The 17,908-nt window shown below is 40.0% G+C and overlaps 1 protein-coding gene across 2 annotated transcripts in view; it reads left to right on the top strand.

The window, feature by feature from the left end:
• The window catches only part of LOC140117742 (electroneutral sodium bicarbonate exchanger 1), a 113,797-nt gene extending 98,606 nt beyond the window's left edge, over positions 1-15,191 (top strand). For both annotated transcript variants that reach the window (XM_072134761.1, XM_072134762.1), the window contains 6 exons: positions 2,962-3,030; positions 8,879-9,052; positions 9,654-9,791; positions 10,945-11,042; positions 12,272-12,373; positions 15,010-15,191. In XM_072134761.1, coding sequence (XP_071990862.1) covers positions 2,962-3,030; positions 8,879-9,052; positions 9,654-9,791; positions 10,945-11,042; positions 12,272-12,373; positions 15,010-15,022 — 594 coding nt within the window. In that variant the 3' untranslated portion in view covers positions 15,023-15,191. The remainder of the gene's footprint in view (positions 1-2,961; positions 3,031-8,878; positions 9,053-9,653; positions 9,792-10,944; positions 11,043-12,271; positions 12,374-15,009) is intronic.
• The last annotated feature ends 2,717 nt before the right edge of the window (positions 15,192-17,908 follow it).

Below are 17,908 nucleotides of genomic sequence, written 5' to 3'. Positions count from 1 at the left end.
TATATATCCTCATAAACCTAAGGCTGGGTTCACACCTAGTTTTTGTGCATACTTTGTAAGGAGGATTCCAACGTGTCCTTACAACATATGGCACAGACATATTCCAATATATGCCTACGCAGTGGGATACGTCATCTAGGGACCCCACGCCCCCCCCCCTGAATTCGCGCAAGGGGGGGGGAGGTTGTATATCGGCAGCAGCATGGGATTGGCTGCTGCCATTGAAGAGGGTTTTCCCCACTGATGTCACTGTCCTGGGCAGTGACATCACCTGGTCCCCCCTCCTGCTGAGCAATGTATGCGTTCGACGGGGCTGTACACTGCATCTGCTCTCCTAGCTGTCCAATGTCTCCACTAAACACATATGTCGCTCAGCTAGAGGCTGCAGGATGAAAAGATGTAACTTGCTACTTGCATTTTTGGTCATACAGGATGTTTAGTGGCGAGATGGAGGCATAGTTGTTGTCAATTTATGCACTAAGCGTGTATACGTTGGGTGCTTTCCCCCCTTCTACTCTTAGCGTATACAAATAACGTGTTGTGAACCCAGCCTTAGTGTATATGTGAGAGAGGAAAAGTATATTAGAAGTCCTATTATTGGATGATTATGTACATGATAACTACTATAGAAATAACTAATAAGTTATAATAATTATTCTATACCTTGATTTATATTTACTATATATATGATACTTAAATATTAATAAATATATAAGTGTACAAAATGTATAAATGTACACCACTGGCCATCCTGGGAGTAAAGGGGCCTCACCACTACATATAGACAACAGATACATAAGAACAGACACTGAATATACTATAGTAATGTGGAGTCACGGGTTACCACATGTATTATAATTTCTTATTGCATCACACAGCTTTTGTCATCCTATATGCTTCTATCAAGCTAAATAAAAACAAAAGACATTAAAACCCTAACAAGTGATTTTTGGACAACTCCCTTAATCATTATGACCTACATAGACAGAGATGTGTTTATCCTGCTAGACTATAAACTCAGTGGAAGAATCATGTTATGTATGTTATGTCGACCTGCAGTACACTATAGTTGTATGCATCTACCTTCTTATATCACCTACTATATACTCTAGGGTTACCATATACTAATAACACTGGATTTAAATCATAACTGTAAAGTTGTAATAATTTTACCAAATTATTATACGTGATCCCCCCCTTTAAAAACAAACAGAACAAGCCTAAGCCTACTTTTTGCTGCTCGTTCTATTATTTCTAAAGTTCTGGCATTTTCTGTTCTGAAAGTGTTTGACAAAAATCTTTCTCACCAGAGTTGAAGTGGGTGGAGACTAATATCTGTCAGTCTATGCCTTCAAGCTGAGGCAAGTTAGATTGCCCACAGATTCCATGATGCCTTTTGTTGTCTCTCAAAGTAATTTAGCATTAAATCCATTTAGTTTCCCACAAGTAAATCCAAACAACACTGCACAGAGCACATACAGGATGTATATGGTGACAGCCTGGCAGCTTCCCTCACATGGAGGAGCAGGGAACATGTAGTAAGTGGTAGAAATCATTAGTACATGAAGTATCTGCCAGTTCAGTGTGAGCACTGTAAGGGTTCATAGCTTATCTGCACAGTGCTGATACTGCCCATGACAATATGGGGGAGGGGAGCAGCATGAGGTGCAGAGAGAGACAGAGAAAGTTCTGTAGAATCACAGACTGGGATGGAGGAACTGATCGGGAACAGGGGAGATCTTGTACCTCACTATTCCGTGCAGGAGACCTCTGTATACACAGTCTTGGAACATGTCCAGCTCTGCTACATGCACAGAGAGAGCTTTGTCAGATGACCTCCTCCTCTGTGAGCAGGGAGCAGCAGCTCCTCCCCTCCAAGGAGTCTGTAGAATTTCTAGATTAGTTTATAATACAGACTCTGGGGCTTGTCAGCAGAGGTAGTGGAAGCAGCTACTGCAGCTCTGAGGTAATCTGAGGCATATAGCAAAGAAACTGCTAGATTTAGGTAGCAAAGATAATAGGTAAAGTTGTTTTACATCCCAAGAGCTATTACAAGATTTACAGTTACTCTTTAAACATGGTAGAGGTGTTTAGCATATGGAATCCATTCCCTCTTTTTATTTCTTATTGTTTAAAAGGATCCTGACAGCTCTACAGTGTGGCCTGAATGCAGATACATTTTCATTTTTAGCCTGAGGGCTCGTTCACACGTGGCGCAATACGACAGCTGAGAAGAGGAGAGTTCCCTGATTACATTGCTGTCCACAATGCGTTTCCAAAACGCATGCTTTAACGCAATGTTAATTCACATGTTAATGCACAGTTAACAAATGCATGCTTTAACACTATCTTAACACATGCATTAAGATCGCGTTAACGTATGCATTTTGTAAACTCAATACTGCCACCATGTGTGAAAACACCCTTAACCAGCAGTGCAGTGCATCATGGGTGTGGCCTCAAGCTCCAGTTTCATTATACAGCGGCATGTGTCTGGTGGGCTCCCAATATTTACTATGCTCTGCATCAAAGCTAGATACTAGACTGATTTTTTTTATGCCTTACAAATGATGCTACTTAGTGTAAGCCTTTGCAAGCAGGGCCTTTTACCCCTATTGTTTCATCTGACAATGTTATTGCTCTTATTTTATTTGTATATGCCCCCCCCCCCCATGATCTGTACAGCACCGCAGAATATGATGGCGCTATATAAATAAACAGAATAATTATTATTTATTGTTATTATTATGTAATACTGCTTTAGCAGAGGAAATCTGTGCCCCTATAACACCACCCCCAGTATTATCAGCATCCATGTTTCTTTTTTATCTATGAATATCAATATCTGCTTACTGAAAATATATAATAATAATATTTTCTGTGTCTGAGGGGAACATAATAAATACTATTTTTCAGTATAAAATATTACATAATGTAACCTTACACAACGTTTCTTTCCAGTTTATTCCAATGCCTGTACTCTATGGAGTATTTCTGTATATGGGGGTCTCTTCATTAAGAGGCATTCAGGTAAATATCCATTTGTTTATTACTAGTGAAAACATGAATTTTTCCTTTTATACGTATATGTACTATTGTAGATTTTCCTTTCACATGTGATCCTCCATGTTTGGTATAGTGGTATCTTACAATTTGTTGGCAAAAACAGGTCAGAGAAATCAAATTTGTATTTTAGCTTTTGCAGCAGTAACCTGTAACCTGGCAAATCTTTGGTATCTTGCAGTTCTTATGCTGTTTCTGCCTTTTTTTCCAACACTGACACAATAGTAAGATAAGGCAGGACACTTCTTTTACTCACATAGTAAAGAAGTGTCTGTCTTCCATTAATGGGACTTTAGTGTGAACATTTTTTGTTGTTGATGATCCTGACCAAAAATATGTGACAAAAATGGTATCAAGCTCATGTACTATAGGCCAAATGCTTGTTTGGTTGGTGAAATATAAATGGACTCTGATTTTGGACACCACATTTTACCCCATTGAACTATTATCCCTTCAGGTTGAGTATGAATTGTCCTTTCTAGATTTATCTCTTTTATGTGAAATCTCTCCCATTTACCTATAAACCCTTTTCCATCTGCATGGTGTAACATCCTGTGAAGTTACAGTACAAAGGGGCTCTGGTAACACCTTTCTGGCTCATTAGCATTATTTTAAAAGTTGATTTTATAAGAAAGGAGGCCATAGAAATAAAAAAAAAAATATAAGAAGATTACCAGTCACAGTGCCTGGATCTATAAGTAAGTTGAGGGCCACTTTAAATTGGACTTGTATACCTTTAGTTCTTTAGTCCTTTGAATATTGTGCCTGCAGATGGACATCACGGTCTAATAAATATTCAAGAACCGTACTATCAGAGATAACAAAGTCAATTGAGCCGCACTTCATGAAAAAGCAGAGGTCATCAGAGAGTACATAGTAAATCTCTTCATAGCGGGATCGCTTTTAATAATTAACCCAGCTGGCATTTCTGCCAACGTTCCTTAATGTGGTTCATCCTGCTGTATTCTGCCCGGGTGAACGCCAGCACACATACATTAGTGCGCTACACGGAACGTCACTTCACTGGAGCTCAGGAGACAGTACATTGTGTCTTTATTGGAGGGAAGACAGATTATGTCTCTCATAGCGCTGGAAGATTGGCAGAGCATTATTCCCCTCTCACAGCTAAATGTTCCCAGATGCCCCAGTAATTGCTTTCAGGAAATCTCTGGTGAGATACAATGTAGCTGCTTAGGGCCTCCATAGCTGCCAGGGCAACCAGGGTAAAGGAAGTGCAGCAATTATACACAGGCAGTATACATACATACATACAGTTAGGGCCAGAAATATGTGGACAGTGACACAAGTTTTGTTATTTTAGCTGTTTACAAAAACATGTTCAGAAATACAATTATATATAATATGGGCTGAAAGTGCACACTCCCAGCTGCAATATGAGAGTTTCCACATCCAAATCGGAGAAAGGGTTTAGGAATCATAGCTCTGTAATGCATAGCCTCCTCTTTTTCAAGGGATCAAAAGTAATTGGACAATGGACTCTATGGGCTGCAATTAACTCTGAAGGCATCTCCCTCGTTAACCTGTAATCAATGAAGTAGTTAAAAGGTCTGGAGTTGATTCCAGGTGTGTGGTTTTGCATTTGGAAGCTGTTGCTGTGACCAGGCAACATACGCTCTAAGGAAGTCTCAATTGAGGCGAAGCAGGACATCCTGAGGCTGAAAAAAAAGAAAAAATCCATCAGAGAGATAGTAGATATGCTTGGAGTAGCAAAATCAACAGTCGGGTACATTCTGAGAAAAAAGGAATTGACTGGTGAGCTTGGGAACTCAAAAAGGCCTGGGCGTCCACGGATGACAACAGTGGTGGATGATCGCCGCATACTTTCTTTGATGAAGAAGAGCCCGTTCACAAAATCAACTGAAGTCCAGAACACTCTCAGTGAAGTAGGTGTATCTGTCACTAAGTCAACAGTAAAGAGAAGACTCCATGAAAGTAAATACAAAGGGTTCACATCTAGATGCAAACCATTCATCAATTCCAAAAATAGACAAGCCAGAGTTAAATTTGCCAAAAAACACCTCAAGAAGCCAGCTCAGTTCTGGAAAAGTATTCAATGGACAGATGAGACAAAGATCAACCTGTACCAGAATGATGGGAAGAAAAAAGTTTGGAGAAGAAAGATAACGGCACATAATCCAAGGCACGCCACATCCTCTGTCAAACATGGTGGAGGCAACGTGATGGCATGGGCATGCATGACTTTCAATGGCACTGGGTCACTTGTGTTTATTGATGACATAACAGCAGACAAGAGTAGCCGGATGAATTCTGAAGTGTACCGGGATATACTTTCAGCCCAGATTCAGCCAAATGCTGAAAGTTGATTGGACAGCGCTTCATAGTACAGATGGACAATGACTCCGAGCATACAGCCAAAGCTACCCAGGAGTTCATGAGTGCAAAAAAGTGGAACATTCTGCAATGGCCAAGTCAATCACCAGATCTTAACCCAATTGAGCATGCATTTCACTTGCTCAAATCCAGACTTAAGACGGAAAGGCCCACAAACAAGCAAGACCTGAAGGCTGCGGCTGTAAAGGCCTGGCAAAACATTAAGAAGGAGGAAACCCAGCGTTTGGTGATGTCCATGGGTTCCAGACTTAAGGCAGTGATTGCCTCCAAAGGATTCGCAACAAAATATTGAAAATTAAAATATTTTGTTTGGGTTATGTTTATTTGTCCAATTACTTTTGAGCCCCAAAATGTGGAGTGTTTGTAAAGAAATGTGTACAATTCCTACATTTTCTATCAGATATTTTTGTTCAACCCTTCAAATTAAACGTTACAATCTGCACTTGAATTCTGTTGTAGAGGTTTCATTTAAAATCCAATGTGCTGGCATGCAGAGCCCAACTCGCGAAAATTGTGTCACTGTCCAAATATTTCTGGCCCTAACTGTACGTAAAGGTAGTCCCCAGGTTCCATACAAGATACGGTAGGTTCTTTAGGTTTGTTCTTGAGTTGAATTTGTATGGAAGTTGGAACTGTATAGTTTATAGTTGTAGCTCCAGGCAAATTTTTTTTTGTCCCAGTGACAATTGGATTTTCAAAATTTTTTGCTGTAATGGGAATAAGGATTATCAATTAAATGCCATTACAGACACCTTACAGTTGACTATTGCAGCATGGGACTAAGATAAAGAATCCAGAGGTAAGGGACCGCTGGCCGGTACTAGAAGGTACTGCCATCTTTGGTGGTAGGTTACTTCCGGTGCATCTTACTACCCAGTCGTTCTGGAGCTCGGCTAGGCTACTGGACCCTCCTGATGCTATCATTGCTGAAACTCCTCTGTGGAACAACCCTTCCCTTCCTCAGCTGCAGGATATTCAATTTTGGGTTTTTCTATTTGTCAAAAGGAACTGTACTCTGATAATGGCCTCATATTTTTTGATCAAATTAGGGAACAACACGATGTTTCACCATGGCAGTTTTATAGGTATCTCCAACTCCAGCATGCTCTCTCCTCTCGATTCCAAGTACCCCCCCCCCCTCCCACCTTTCTGATTACCCATTGATAGGAGTTGACAGGTCCAAGGGTCAAGGCGGCCTTACATCCCAAATCTGCTCATATTTGATTAACTTGAAGGCCTCTAGGTCTGCCATACCTTCAGTGGCCAAATGGAAGGGAGCTGATCCCATTGCTGGATGATGATGTGGAGCAAGAACTTTTATGTTAACATTTACAAGTTTCACCTGTTAACAAAATGATATGGCTTCATATCATCCACCTTACCCTGGCATATTTTGATGACATAATCTAGTCATGTCCTGTATTACGAACATTCTGGTTTGAGGTACCGTATTTTTCGGACTATAAGGCGCACAAAAAATCCTTTGATTTTCTCAGAAATCAAAGGTGCGCCTTAAAGTCCAGTGCGCCTTATATATGAACCGTACTTACAGACAACAGTTGCCTTGAACTGTGCACAGGTCTGCCACCTGCTGGTCATTCAGCCTACTAGACATTTTAGCAGGCATTTATTGATGGTGCACCTTATACTCCGGTGCGCCTTATAGTCCGAAAAATACTGTAGTTACTGTTAATATAACTTGAGAAACCTGTGCTTGTGACCCCAGAAGTTTGTTTATTTGCCATTTTAGATGAAGAGCCATGGGCAAGATGTACTAAAAATTCTTTACTGAGACCCTCTTCCTTGCTATAAAAAAACAATAGTGTTGAGATGGGTGTAGATTCGGTTATACCCTTTGAGAGGATAGTATACAAAACCTGGGAACATCCCGACCTCATCCTTACCATCCTCAACACCTGCCATCCTCTATTCAGACCCTAGCCTGATACCCCAGTCTCTGAGTCTCCCCCCCCCCCTGTAACAGACAGTGAATCTGCAGCATGGAGGGGCTCTGGTAAGACCCCCTGGAGCCCTTCATTAGCATAATTTTAAAAGTTGATTTTAGAAGGAAGGAGGCCGTGGCCACAGATGTAGATTAGCAGTCACAGTGCCGTGATCTATGTTAAGTGCCCCTGGTTTGATCATGATTGATTTTTCATAGTAGATTTCTGGTCCCACACGGTCGTATTTCCTCCAGGTAACCTGCTTCAGCCACATTAAACAGTTCCACCCCAGCTGTGTGAACCAAACATAAATGATAAACACAAAGTATTACCAAGTAGAGATGAGCGAGTATACTCGTCCGAGTATACTGCTCGGTCGAGTATTAGCATACTCGGACCGGCTCGTTACTCGGACGAGTATCTCGCCGGCTCGAGTTCGAGCATTAAATTAATAAAAGACACAGAAGAACAGTGTTTACACTGTTCTTCAACACATAACACATGTTTCCAGATGTAATTGTAAGAATACATTAATAAAACACTATTCTTCACTTTACAGGTGTTCGCGCGTGTCTCCCGCTAAGTTCGGAGATGTGCGCCGAACATCAGCAATGTAAAGAATAGTGTTATTTGAATGTGTTCTGCAATGTGCACTTAAATGCTTGTGTTTTCACTGTTTTTATTCTATTCTTCACATTGCTGATGTTAGCGCGTATCTCCAAACTTAGCGGGAGACATGCGCGAACATCTGCAAAGTGAAGAATAGAATAAAAATAGTGCAAACTGTGAAAACAAGAGCATTTAAGTGCAGAACACATTCAAATAACACTATTCTTCACATTGTTGATGTGCGCGCACATCTCCGACATTATCGGAAGACACGCGCTAACATCTGCAAAGTGAAGAATAGAATAAAAACAGTTAAAACAGTGAAAACAGTGAACACAGGACCATTTAATTGCAGAACACATTGAAAGAACACTATTCCTCACATTCCAGATGTTCGACGCACATCTCCGAACTTAGCGGGAGACACGCGCGAACACCTGTAAAGTGAAGAATAGTGTTTTTTTAATGTATTCTTACAATTAAAACATCTGGAAACATGTGGAATGTGTTATTATTTACTGTTCTTTTAATGTGTTGTGTTAGTGAAAAAATGCTCGGGTCTCCCATTGACTTTAATGGGGCTCGTTATTCGGTACGAGCACTCGAGCATCGGGAAAAGTTCGTACCGAATAACGAGCACCCGAGCATTTTAGTGCTCGCTCATCTCTATTACCAAGACATTCATTTTTAGATCTCTAAAAACATTCAGTCCCAGTGATCAAAGCTAAAATATGCAGTAGAACAGCTGCTGAATCCGAGGAAAATATGTTTATACTACGAAGAGCGACATACAATTAACATAATAATGAGACCAAATCTAACGCCAATAGCAGCTAATTTCTTTCTTCTCGGGATGGTTTATGTTTGATTTCTCTGTTTTCACTTTGCAGTTCTTCGACCGTCTGCTTCTGTTTGCAATGCCGGCCAAACACCAACCTGACTTCATCTACCTGCGGCACGTTCCTCTGCGCAAAGTCCATCTCTTCACTATAATCCAGCTCACGTGTCTGGTTCTGCTCTGGGTTATTAAGGCTTCTCCAGCTGCAATTGTGTTCCCTATGATGGTAATATATATTTATCCATACCTTGATCAGACAATAATCTGCTCTGCTTACAATAAAGAGCCTGTTGGGTGCTACAGGCACTGCAAGAGAGTGGATGGGTGCTGCGCTGCAGCGGGACGGGTTACACAGCCATTAGTATAGCACCCTTTGTGCACTCTTTTATGGGCTCAATACGTTTTGACATTATTTATGTTATTCTTCATCCAAACCTTAAAGTGATATCCACTTTATAAATTTGGCACATCTTGTGGCAGTGGTGTAGTCTGTGTATAAGGAGTCATGCAGCATTAGAAATACATTTGGACTCCATTGAATTGCAACGGGGTGCTACAGGTTTCTGTCTGAATGTATTTATTCTTGAAGCAGAAAGGTTCTCATAGCCTGAATATAAATCATGTGTCACATATTAAAAGAAGACACTGATAATATAAATGAGGATTAGGTGTGGTTGTTCCGGTGTGGTGCAGTATGTAATAATAACATGTTGAGCAATATACATCAGACACCCTGTGTGCCTTGACAATAACATGTATATAATTAGGAGAAGTGATTTACATACTTGACACACCCACTTATGGTTGTGACTATTCACTTGTGACAGGTCCTAGCTCTGGTGTTTGTCCGCAAGGTGATGGACTTCTGTTTCACTAACCGGGAGCTGAGCTGGCTGGACGACCTGATGCCGGAGAGTAAGAAGAAGAAGCTGGAAGATGCAAAGAACAAAGCGAAGGAACTGGAGGTAAGGGGAATAGACATGTATAGGGGGGAAACCTGCAGCTCTGCATGACTGTACTATGCATATATATACTCCATAGCTCATGTGAAACTGATCCTGTAGGAGACACTTATATGTTTATGTACAGTGTATATGAACCACTCACTGGTACATTAATATAACCAGAGTTTAGCATACTATTAAAATACTAATTTATTGGTTTTGCTCTACACTACATACTGTTAGCAAGGTGCATGCCATTATCCTTACGTTTTGGATGGTAGAGGTTGCAAATCCGATTGACCATTGTTTATGGGAATGAGAGGAAACTTGTGCTGTAACTTGAGCTGGTTATACAAAGCTCCAAAATTAAAGGAAATCTACCATTTGTTTTTATGCATTGTGAACCAAACATACCTTGAGAATGCTGTAGCTACACCGATGCAGAAGCGTGTGGTATTGCACAAAAAACAATTATAAAATTCAGGACCTTGGGAAAGCTGGGTGCAGACTGGCAGCAGTGCATAAACACATTACATGGAGCTTCCTGAACTGTCCAGATCAATACACAGTAGCTGCGGTATGGTGCAGCAATTGATTACTACTGCCTGTCAGGGACAACACAGTGAATACAGTGTTCTCTGAGGCAGTGCATAATTAGGGTAAGAGGAGAAGTGCTGCAGCAGCCACGTGAGCGATAGAGCCTCAATATCATCATTTTTCATAATAGTTCAGGGATTAAACCAGATATGTTTCTGCATCAGTGTAGCTACAGCATTCTCAAGGTATGTTTCATAATGTATGGTACATTTCCTTTAAATTGTCTTTATAAATCTGTATTACCCATTACTACCACTAGATGTCACTATAGTGTAATACAATTTTTGTGTCATTTTACTTCAATTCCAGTATTCTGAAGAATTAATCTTCTATAGTGTGATCTATCTACAGCGTCTGATACCAAGTTCTAATAGACTTTCTATTGAATTCTCTGTAGACGCCATCTTTTAATCTGTCCCAAATGGTATTAATGCAAGATTATGGCTTTGCCGTAATTAAAGTGAAGTCACAAATCAACTTTCTTTCTCAACTAGGAGAAAATGCTCAGAATTTTATGTACAGTGATGAACAAAGGGCAGTAATAATGCATTTCAGTAATTACTGTAAACTTTTATAGGAGGCAGAGAAGATGTTGCAGGCTTCAGATGACAAAGTACAGCTCCCCCTAGAAACCAGGAAACTATTGGGCAGCCCTGGCAGAAACAATAATACAAGGTAAGTATATATACTGTTTCTCTATCCTCCTCATCTTTCTTTGTTGTAGGCCTTACTAAGGAAAGGAGCTTCATGCTCTGCTGTTAGGTCTACCCCTGAGGTTTGCCATATCCCTGGAGGACTGCAAGCGAGGAGGACCAGCTTCTATCAGCTGCCACTATGAGCTCCCAGCTCAGGTGTTATCTCCTCCCTAGGGGTGGAGCTCAAAATCAATATCAATTTTAACAAAAATCAAAATTTTGCTCTCTGAATGGGCAGATTATTCGAATAAATTAAATTAATAGCACAGCCCTAAAGCCTACATATAGTGGACTGACAAATAAAAAAAATTATAAAATATAAACTGATCTTTTTATATTATTTGTTTTTAATGTATTCCTTTTAATACCCTTTATAATTAGATTTTTACTGAATAAAATATTACACTTTAAAGTCTATAAAAAGCAATTATTTGAATGTCTGTTTTTGATATCATAAAAATAAACAAATATTTTCTATTTTCATGGTAGTAAAACATGATAAGGGTACATTCACACGGGTGGGCATACCGCAGTGTGCTGGAGAGGAGATGGAGGTTACCCCTTCATAGAAAACCGCCTTGCACGGCCCCAGACATGGGAAAAGATAGAGCTTGGTCTATCTTTTGACCATGTACGGCACGGATCGGTGCCAAACATTTGTGCCGCTGCCGGGCCACCATTTCCGTCTATGGGGACGTATATGCGGGCGCATATACATCCCCACAGACGGCCGTCTGAATGAGGCCTAAAGAGTAACAACATTTCTGACATAGGATGGTGCCACCTAGTGTTCAAAGTGTATATCAATGTGCACTTTCACCTACGGAGCTGAATGCTAGTGGACACACATGCGCAGTTACACTGACCAAAGCAAGGTCTCTGCATAGCTCTCGCTATGGCGAATGGCGTTTTATCAAAATGTGCAACAAGAGGAACTTATGTAACTGAATGAGGCTATGCTCCAGAAGTGATACTAATGTACCGTATTGATGTTTTTCATCAATGTACGATGTTTTATTTCTTTTAAATTTCTGTTTATTACTTGTTGTGCTATGTAAATATAAGTGGATGTGATACTTTAATTTCCCTTTTGGGACAAATAAAGTTTATTTTTATTATTGTTATTATTATACCAGCCAATAGTAGAGTAAAAGTAAAAACCTATATTATTTGCCTTGACTTACTTTGATGGTCATATTTGTGTTTCAGATGTGATCCCTCCGACATTAATATCTCCGATGAGATGCCTAAAACCACTGTGTGGAAAGCACTCAGCATGAACAACGAAAGCTCAAAATCAAAGGAGAGAAGGTGAGAGAAATCCTAAGGCTGCATTTACACTACACGCAGTCCCCCCCGGGTTACGTACAAGATAGGGTCCGTAGGTTTGTTCTTAAGTTGAATTTGTATGTAAGTCGAAACTGTATATTTTATAATTGTAGTTCCAGACAACATTTTTTTTTTGCACCAGTGACAATTGGAGTTTCAAAATGTTTTGCTGTAATGGGACTAACTATTATCAATAAAGCTTCATTTCAGACACTTTTAAGCTGATTATTGCAGTTTGGGACTATAGTAAAGCAGCCAGAGAGCTTCACCAGAGGTCACAGTGGGCAGAGGGGTCCGTCTGTAAATATGGGTCGTCTGTAAGTCGGGTGTCCTTAAGTAGGGGACCGCCTGTACTGTATAAAAATGGCTGTGTGCTACCCATTTTTTTACAGATTACATACGGCCACATTCATTTCAGTTGACAACACGTCCAACCATTTATATTTCCGTTGTTAACACTGTACCGTATACTAGCCTTATAAAAATATAGAACATGTCCTATTTTCTTGCGTATTTCAGTTCCGTATGCACTTAGAAGTCTATGGGGTCGTATAAATACATGTCAAACACGTGCTGCATATGGATGAAAAACGTCACATATATTCGGCCTCATGCGGCACAGAAATACGGGACTGGAGAAATCACACCTTCAAGTGAATGCAGCCTAAATCCCATTCGCTTCAAATACCATTGGTCATCACCACCCTCTAGTCCATGAAGACGCTTGTGGCGCCAAGGACTAAGTGGAGATATAGTAACTTGATTTAAAACTTGCCAAATATAGGTCCTCATCAGGCATGACGATCACAAAAAACATATTTTTCCAGACACCCATGGCAGTAGCTTAGCTGTGTAAGGAGACGTCATATAAACTTAATTGATAGGGTGGCCATAAAATCAGTAGACCTTTGATTGTTCCTATAAAGGGTTATTCAATATTTAGCTATATATCCCTCGCTGCCACATCTTTGTATTGTCCAGATACACCTGTATTGATATATTTAAAGGGAACCTGTCACGAGAGTGTCTATAGCAGTGATGGTGAACCTTTTAGAGATCGAGTGTCCAAATTGAGACTCAAAAACCACTAGCTTTTCCCAAAGTGCCAACACAGCAATTTAGGCAGTAACAAACTTATTGCTACCAGAATCTTTGAGCTCAAATCCGACACCTTTTCACTCTTTGGACAGGACCAGGCAGCACAGGATGGGTCACTTTACAATAGCAGGGCACTACTTGGACTGCCTGAGACTGCAGGAAGATTACATGTCTGGTAAATTCTGTGCCTGGGAGACAACCCGTGTGCCCACTGAGAGGCCTCCGAGTGCCATCTCTGGCACCAGTGCCATAGGTTCGCCACCACTGGTCTATAGCAACCTGTCCACTGATAAAAATAGCAAAGTACTGTATATGCCTGTATACTGTATACTGCTCTCCTGGCTCCTGCCCCGCTCCCCATCTTCTCCTGAGATAAAGGAGGGAGAGATTGTCTGCAGTGAGCTGACACTTCTTTGGGCAGGGAGGGTGGCAGGAGCCAGGAGAGCAGTGAACATATTATAAAGTAGATAGACGTTGAAATTTCCTTTTCTGGGACTCGAGCTGAAGCATCTGGCAGGGGGCCTGGTAAAGTTTCACATACTTTATTTCAAATACCACATAACGCAAATATTTAAAAAAAAAAAAAAAACATATTTGGCATATACACTACTTTGTCTATAACAACCTGTTGACGGCACTCTAGTAACAGGTTCTCTTTAATTATGAGCTGCGTGTTCTACTGTAGGATATCTGCCATTCTACTTCTGTTTAAGACATGTTATATCTTATTATTGAGAACAGGGGGCTCAACTGCCCCATTTACATGCAAGGTATAAAAAGTGACTGGTATGTGCTGTAAATAGAACTAAATTCAATGCAGTTGAAACAAAAATAAAAAGATTACTACAGTCAAAGTGCCTGCATCTATGAGTAAGTGTCCCTGGTTTATCATGATGGATTTTGATGGTAGATTTCCTTTAATAATTTATCTCTCTGAGGAGATAAGAATATGCAGGGGCTGGTCGTTAGAAACTTTATCGGGTTCCTTTACCTCTCAACTGTCAGTGGATACAGGACAGAAAGCCGATTACACAAACTGCTTAAATATGGAAGAAAGGCAGAGGAAAAAGAAGGACACGAGAACATATTTCTGTAATGGAGTATATTACAAATTGTAAGATTGTAATTGGTTGTAAAATGTTGTTAAGTTTAATTACGCTTTGAGTATGAAATCTGCATCAGTACTTTATGACTGACTAGTCTAACTTTACATAACTTCACATCATTAGCGCAGCTTTTTTTTTTTTTTTTTACTGGGAGGAGCACGCCCCATTACCAGGAAAGCCACGCCTATTTCTTAGTCGCACCCCTTTAGTCATAAAAACCCTTGATTAATGTGGTGAAAGGGGTTTTTTGTAGACAATTTATGATTAATTTAGCAACTAAATACTATTGTAGTTAACAGATTGATAAATCTGCCCAGAACACTTGTGATGTGTAGGGCCACCATTGTGAATGTAATTGTAATAATGTCATCATTTCTGCTTATTAATAATTGTCCCAATTCTTTTTTCTTGCAGCTTTTTTAAATAGGCGTCTTGGCATGTGAAGGACAGCGCAATGACTCAGGGAAAGGCCAAGACCCAAATGTGGAGTAGCGTTTTTTTGAAAGGAGTTCCCCCGAATTTTATTCACACGAAGGATCTATGTTGAAGCCATCAGAATTTTGTTTCTTATATAAATATATAATTTTTCTATTTAATTTTCAGTGTGTGCTTTAACAAGCTGGAATCGTTCAGTGCCGTGTAAACAGGGAGTCTCCACCACATCAATGTAGAACTGGGACTATATGGATTCAGTGAAAGCATGTCAAGAAGGATTCTGAGAATCCCCTTACCCCAGTGTGGGTACATCCAGACTGCATAATACCAGTTCTAGTATTTGCCATCCGTAGGACAAGCGCTCCTTTATACACCTAGCACTGGAGTATCTTCTCGGATTTTCTAATGCATTCAGTGGAAATTGGCTGGTGGTCTTGGAAAATACAGGTTCACTACATCTAGACGGCTGCACTTGGCTTGTGTACTCGGCTATTAATTGTATTACACATTTAGCATAGGTTATGCTTTCATTTATTTTGGATCTCTATCATTTCCAAACCTTTGTCTTACAGATCTAGTTTGAAGCCAGAGCACTCTATGTGTAGAGATAGCAGTGATGAATTTGCCATTCAGCATAGTCTGCCATGTTATGCTGACAAACCTACCAGACAATTCTTTATAGGACTGTTCCACAATTCAATTTTCAAAATCAAATTGGTAGATGAGGTATTTTTTTTTTTCAGTTTTCAGGCCATTCCAGTGTGGAGCATGAAGTGACCCATGATTATGGGTCCAGAATATGCTATTATATTATCTTGCCTAAAATAATTACAGTTTCATTACTGCTGAACCTGAATCTTAAGGTAATGTACACCTTGCAACCAATTTATTTTATTGCAATAGTATACATCAATTTTCAAAAAATTCTACTATTTAATGTCTACAGCGCCTATACAGACCTATGTGTTTCCATGGTTGTATACAGTACTGCAGCACATTTCAGACCTGCAACTATTTCCCTTTCTACCTTTCCTTAACCACTGTTGTATTAGGTTTTTAGGCTACATGCACACAGCCATAATTGTGGTTGTGATCTGGCCGCACCATAGAGGTCTGTGGCACTGGGTCACAGTGTGGTTAGCACACTTTGTTTCACCCCACTATGACGTGGTGGACAAGATAGCATATGTCCTATCTTTAACCGGATTCACAGAGGGGAGGCCTGAGGGGTGCTCCCCTTTTCTGCTCCCTGGATCTGGGCCAGGCAAGCACACAGTAGTGTGCATATAGCTTTGTGGCGGCTATAATCGGTAGTTCTTCTGACACGCTGGGTTACTCTGGCGGCTTATTAGAAAAGGCTTGCAGGACATTGGTTACTGCACCAGCTGTGTTATCACAGTGACCCTGCACACAGTTTTTTTCTTTTGTCCCACAAAAAAATATTGCAAACAAAGGGCATAAAAAAATAATAAACCTAGAAATTTGGTATTGCTGTGTTCATATTAACTTTTTATGTTGGCAAAGTTTTATTTGAAAAAACTATGTCAAACGGTTAATAAGCATTCATCAATAGGACAAATGTAGCCCCAAATTGCTCAAATTTAAAACTACAATTTTTCCCCCAAAACCAAGAATTTCAAATTTTTCTCTATCCACACGAAGTTGCTGATCAGACCACCACTCATCATGAGAACAGCGGTCGAAATGTACAGAGCAGCCAGTCATACACGTGCCCTGTTGATCTATTCATCTCTATGGCACTGCTGAAGACCAATCAGCAAGTTATCCCCTATTCCATGGATAGGGACTAACTTTTTGTGATCGAACCAGCCCTTTATTTCAATTTATGCTAGAAGAGAGTGGTGGGTCGAAGAGTTCAGTATCCGACATCAGATTATTTGTAGTCTGTTACCATGGAGATGCATAGGCTGGAATAGGAGCTTCAGGTTTGCAAATTGTATATCAGCAGTACACTAGGGCAATAAGAATGGGTTACAAAGGTTGCAATAGCCTTGATGGTTCACTGGTTTGGTTTTAACTGGTGAAGTGAATTTATTTTGCACTTTATTGGACAGTAATAGACTATGGATTTTATGTTTTCTGCGCTTTATTTTTTTTAATGCATCTTTATGTGATTTCCCTTTTATTTAGCTTCTTTAATGACATGGCAATAAGAGTGCAGAAACGAGTGATGTTTTTGTTTTGAAGATATTTTTTTGTAATATCTTCTTTCCCTTTATCTTTCTCGAGCAGTAGAGGCATGTGACAAAGGCTTTCTGTAAATATACGTCCTATTACCAGCATCAGCCGAGGGATCTAGACAGATATGAATATATATAATCAACAATTATATGTCACAGGCTCTTGATGTTGTCTCTGGCACATGCTTATGTGAATATCTGTGCATCTGTAGACCTTGTATAAATCGGACATCTGGCATAGTGTATCGCTGTGGGTGAGTTTCAACCTAAAGTTGTAGGCAAAATGTGGCAGATGTTTAGCACTCACACAAGATGTTGTGATTACAATTTCAGTGAAATCTAGAAATCCTTTTTTTTTTTTTTTGAATTGTAACAAAAAAATTCCTTGATTTTCACTGTATTTTTCTGTATGCAATAAGAGTTTATATATCTTTGTAAAAATCATTTGAAGAAAAGTTCAGGTCATCCAAGCTGCGCAACTGAACTGATACTACACCCATCATCTGCCGAGATACACTGAGTTTTAGAAAATCAATAAAAACACTATAAATCAACATACTGAATTAATTTTATGCAATTTAATTGTTAGCTGCTACGAGCCAAAACTGCTATGTCACCCTCTTGATCAGAGAGTCCTAGAAAGCAAAGCTTCACCTACGGAGCGCGTGAAGTAGTAC

The sequence above is a fragment of the Engystomops pustulosus genome, chromosome 2, assembly GCF_040894005.1.
Source record: "Engystomops pustulosus chromosome 2, aEngPut4.maternal, whole genome shotgun sequence".
Lineage (NCBI taxonomy): Eukaryota > Metazoa > Chordata > Amphibia > Anura > Leptodactylidae > Engystomops > Engystomops pustulosus.
The sequence above is the reverse complement of the archived record's forward strand: the minus strand, read 5'-3'. Positions and strand labels throughout refer to the sequence as shown.